At 31.1% G+C, this 2,185-nt stretch overlaps 1 protein-coding gene across 1 annotated transcript in view; it reads left to right on the top strand.

The window, feature by feature from the left end:
• The first annotated feature begins 195 nt into the window (after window positions 1-195).
• Window positions 196-2,185, top strand: part of LOC109239391 (endoglucanase 12) — an 8,117-nt gene continuing 6,127 nt past the window's right edge. Inside the window, exons 1-2 of the mRNA XM_019405943.1 lie at window positions 196-352; window positions 673-1,119. Coding sequence (XP_019261488.1) covers window positions 286-352; window positions 673-1,119 — 514 coding nt within the window. The 5' untranslated portion in view covers window positions 196-285. The remainder of the gene's footprint in view (window positions 353-672; window positions 1,120-2,185) is intronic.

Below are 2,185 nucleotides of genomic sequence, written 5' to 3' on the forward strand. Positions count from 1 at the left end.
CCCTCGACAGTGCACATATATATATATATATATATATATATATATATATATATATATATATATATATATATTTTTGATGAATTCTTAATATAAATGTATCATTTAAGTAAAAACTATTATGTTCGGCAGAACCCCCCATTTTGATTTTATTTGTTAGTCAACTTTCTTTTCTTCCATAACAAAAAATAAAGCATTCTTTTTCTCGTTAAGAAAATAAATGTTTTTGTTCTTTTTTTGTCATGAATAGTAGGCTTTATATTCAAACTTTTGAGTAGAAGAAAGAACATGAGAGGGAAACCAAGGCTAGTGTTTCTTCTTTCAACCATTTGCTTTGAGCTCCGATTAAGCTCAGGTACATTTTCAATTTAATTAGCTGTCAAAATTTTCCAATTTTAGTCTCTTAAATCAAAATTCTCTTCTTTTCCATTCATTTATGATTCATTCATTAATCTCTTCACCCGATTTAGTTTGTTATTTATGAGTTCACGTGAACCCAATAGCTTTTATCTACATTATCGGTATTAAAAAATTAAGTAAATATTTATGCATATTTAACTGTAAACTCAATATGTTATCTTATATTAAGTTAGCGTAACTATAAAAATCCATAAACTTCAAATTTGCCTCTGTTTTTTTTTTTCAAAATTCTAAATTCATCCATTCTCCATGCAGACAAATTCATAAAATCCAGAAAAATGCACTCAGCAAATCACTGGGGAGGATCGTTAGAAATCGCGAACAACGGCGATTCAACACCGGAGGAATATGATCGGAGTCGGAATTTGGATTGGGACAAAGCATCAATAAATCATCAACAACAACAACAGTATAATAACTACGATCAATATTCTCATCGGCATAATTTAGATGAAACGCAACAGAGTTGGTTATTAGGTCCGCCGGAGAAGAAGAAGAAGAAATACATCGATTTAGGCTGTATTGTTTGTAGCAGAAAAGCATTTAAGTATACAATTTATGGAATTATCGTCGCTTTTCTCGTTATCGCTCTGCCTACGATCATTGCCAAGACTTTGCCTAAGCATAAAACTCGGCCTTCTCCTCCGGATAATTACACTCTTGCCCTTCACAAGGCTCTTCTCTTCTTCAACGCCCAAAAATGTACGTTTTCTACTTCCCTTAGCCTCCCCTATTTGATTTTATGTTTTAATTTTTTGCTAATGAGAATGAATTTTTTTAATGAAATTCGTTATCCTCATAATCTTGATGGATCAAAGTTTCGAGTTTCTTCAATTAATTAGGAAAAATGCCCAAATTTATCTGTTCGGTAGTAAGTATTTTGCATTCGAGTCGTGGAATCAGCCACCATTACTTAATTTGTATTAGAGTAGATTGTCTATATAATGCTTCCTTGTATTAGCAGCCCTTTTTCAGAACTTGCGTAAAACTGTCCTTTACTATATTAAGTATCTTAAGTTCTCTTTTATTTACTTTATGGTCATTCATAACTTTGTTGTTAGCAAAAGTAGGTTTTTTTTCTTGTCTTTAAGGAAACCTTTCGATGAGAACGTATAATGCGGGAGAAATTCGTAAGAAGAGATCTTTGACTTTAATGGAGCTTCAGTAAGGACTGTGTTGGAGTTCACGTGTGAAAATACTTCAGGAAAAAGGTTCAGAATTTATGTGTCTACCTCAGACAATAATTTCAAATTATACTTCGATTAGGATCCACGCTAGAGCTTAGTTACGATTAAGAGTAAATACGAGACAATTTGCTAATAGTAAGTAAATAAATAACCCTAAAATATGTTAGATCTTGAATTAAAATATTCCTATAGTAAATAGGCATTTTCCTTATAGATGATGTTTGAAAGTGATAGATATGGAAAACACAAAAAAAAGGTAGAAAAGATGAGAAAATAATTAATAAAGTTAGTCGATTGGGAAAGTAATAATAAGCTAATATTGCTCCTCGCACGATTCATGCTGTTTGTTACTTGGAATCCACTGAATTATAGGAAAGGTCACGATTTTTGGTAGGCATGGAAATGGACTTGGTAAAACTTACGTTAGAAATACATAGTTTTCTACTTTGGACATACTCATAATAATTACTATTAATTTATGATGCTTGTTAACGTGAATATTAGTCATAGGTGATAGAGACACGTTACTATTTTTCAAATTAGACTACGTGCAAAGTAGTGTTTTTTTTTTTTTTTTTTTT

The sequence above is a fragment of the Nicotiana attenuata genome, unplaced genomic scaffold (assembly GCF_001879085.1).
Source record: "Nicotiana attenuata strain UT unplaced genomic scaffold, NIATTr2, whole genome shotgun sequence".
In the NCBI taxonomy this organism is placed as follows: domain Eukaryota; kingdom Viridiplantae; phylum Streptophyta; class Magnoliopsida; order Solanales; family Solanaceae; genus Nicotiana; species Nicotiana attenuata.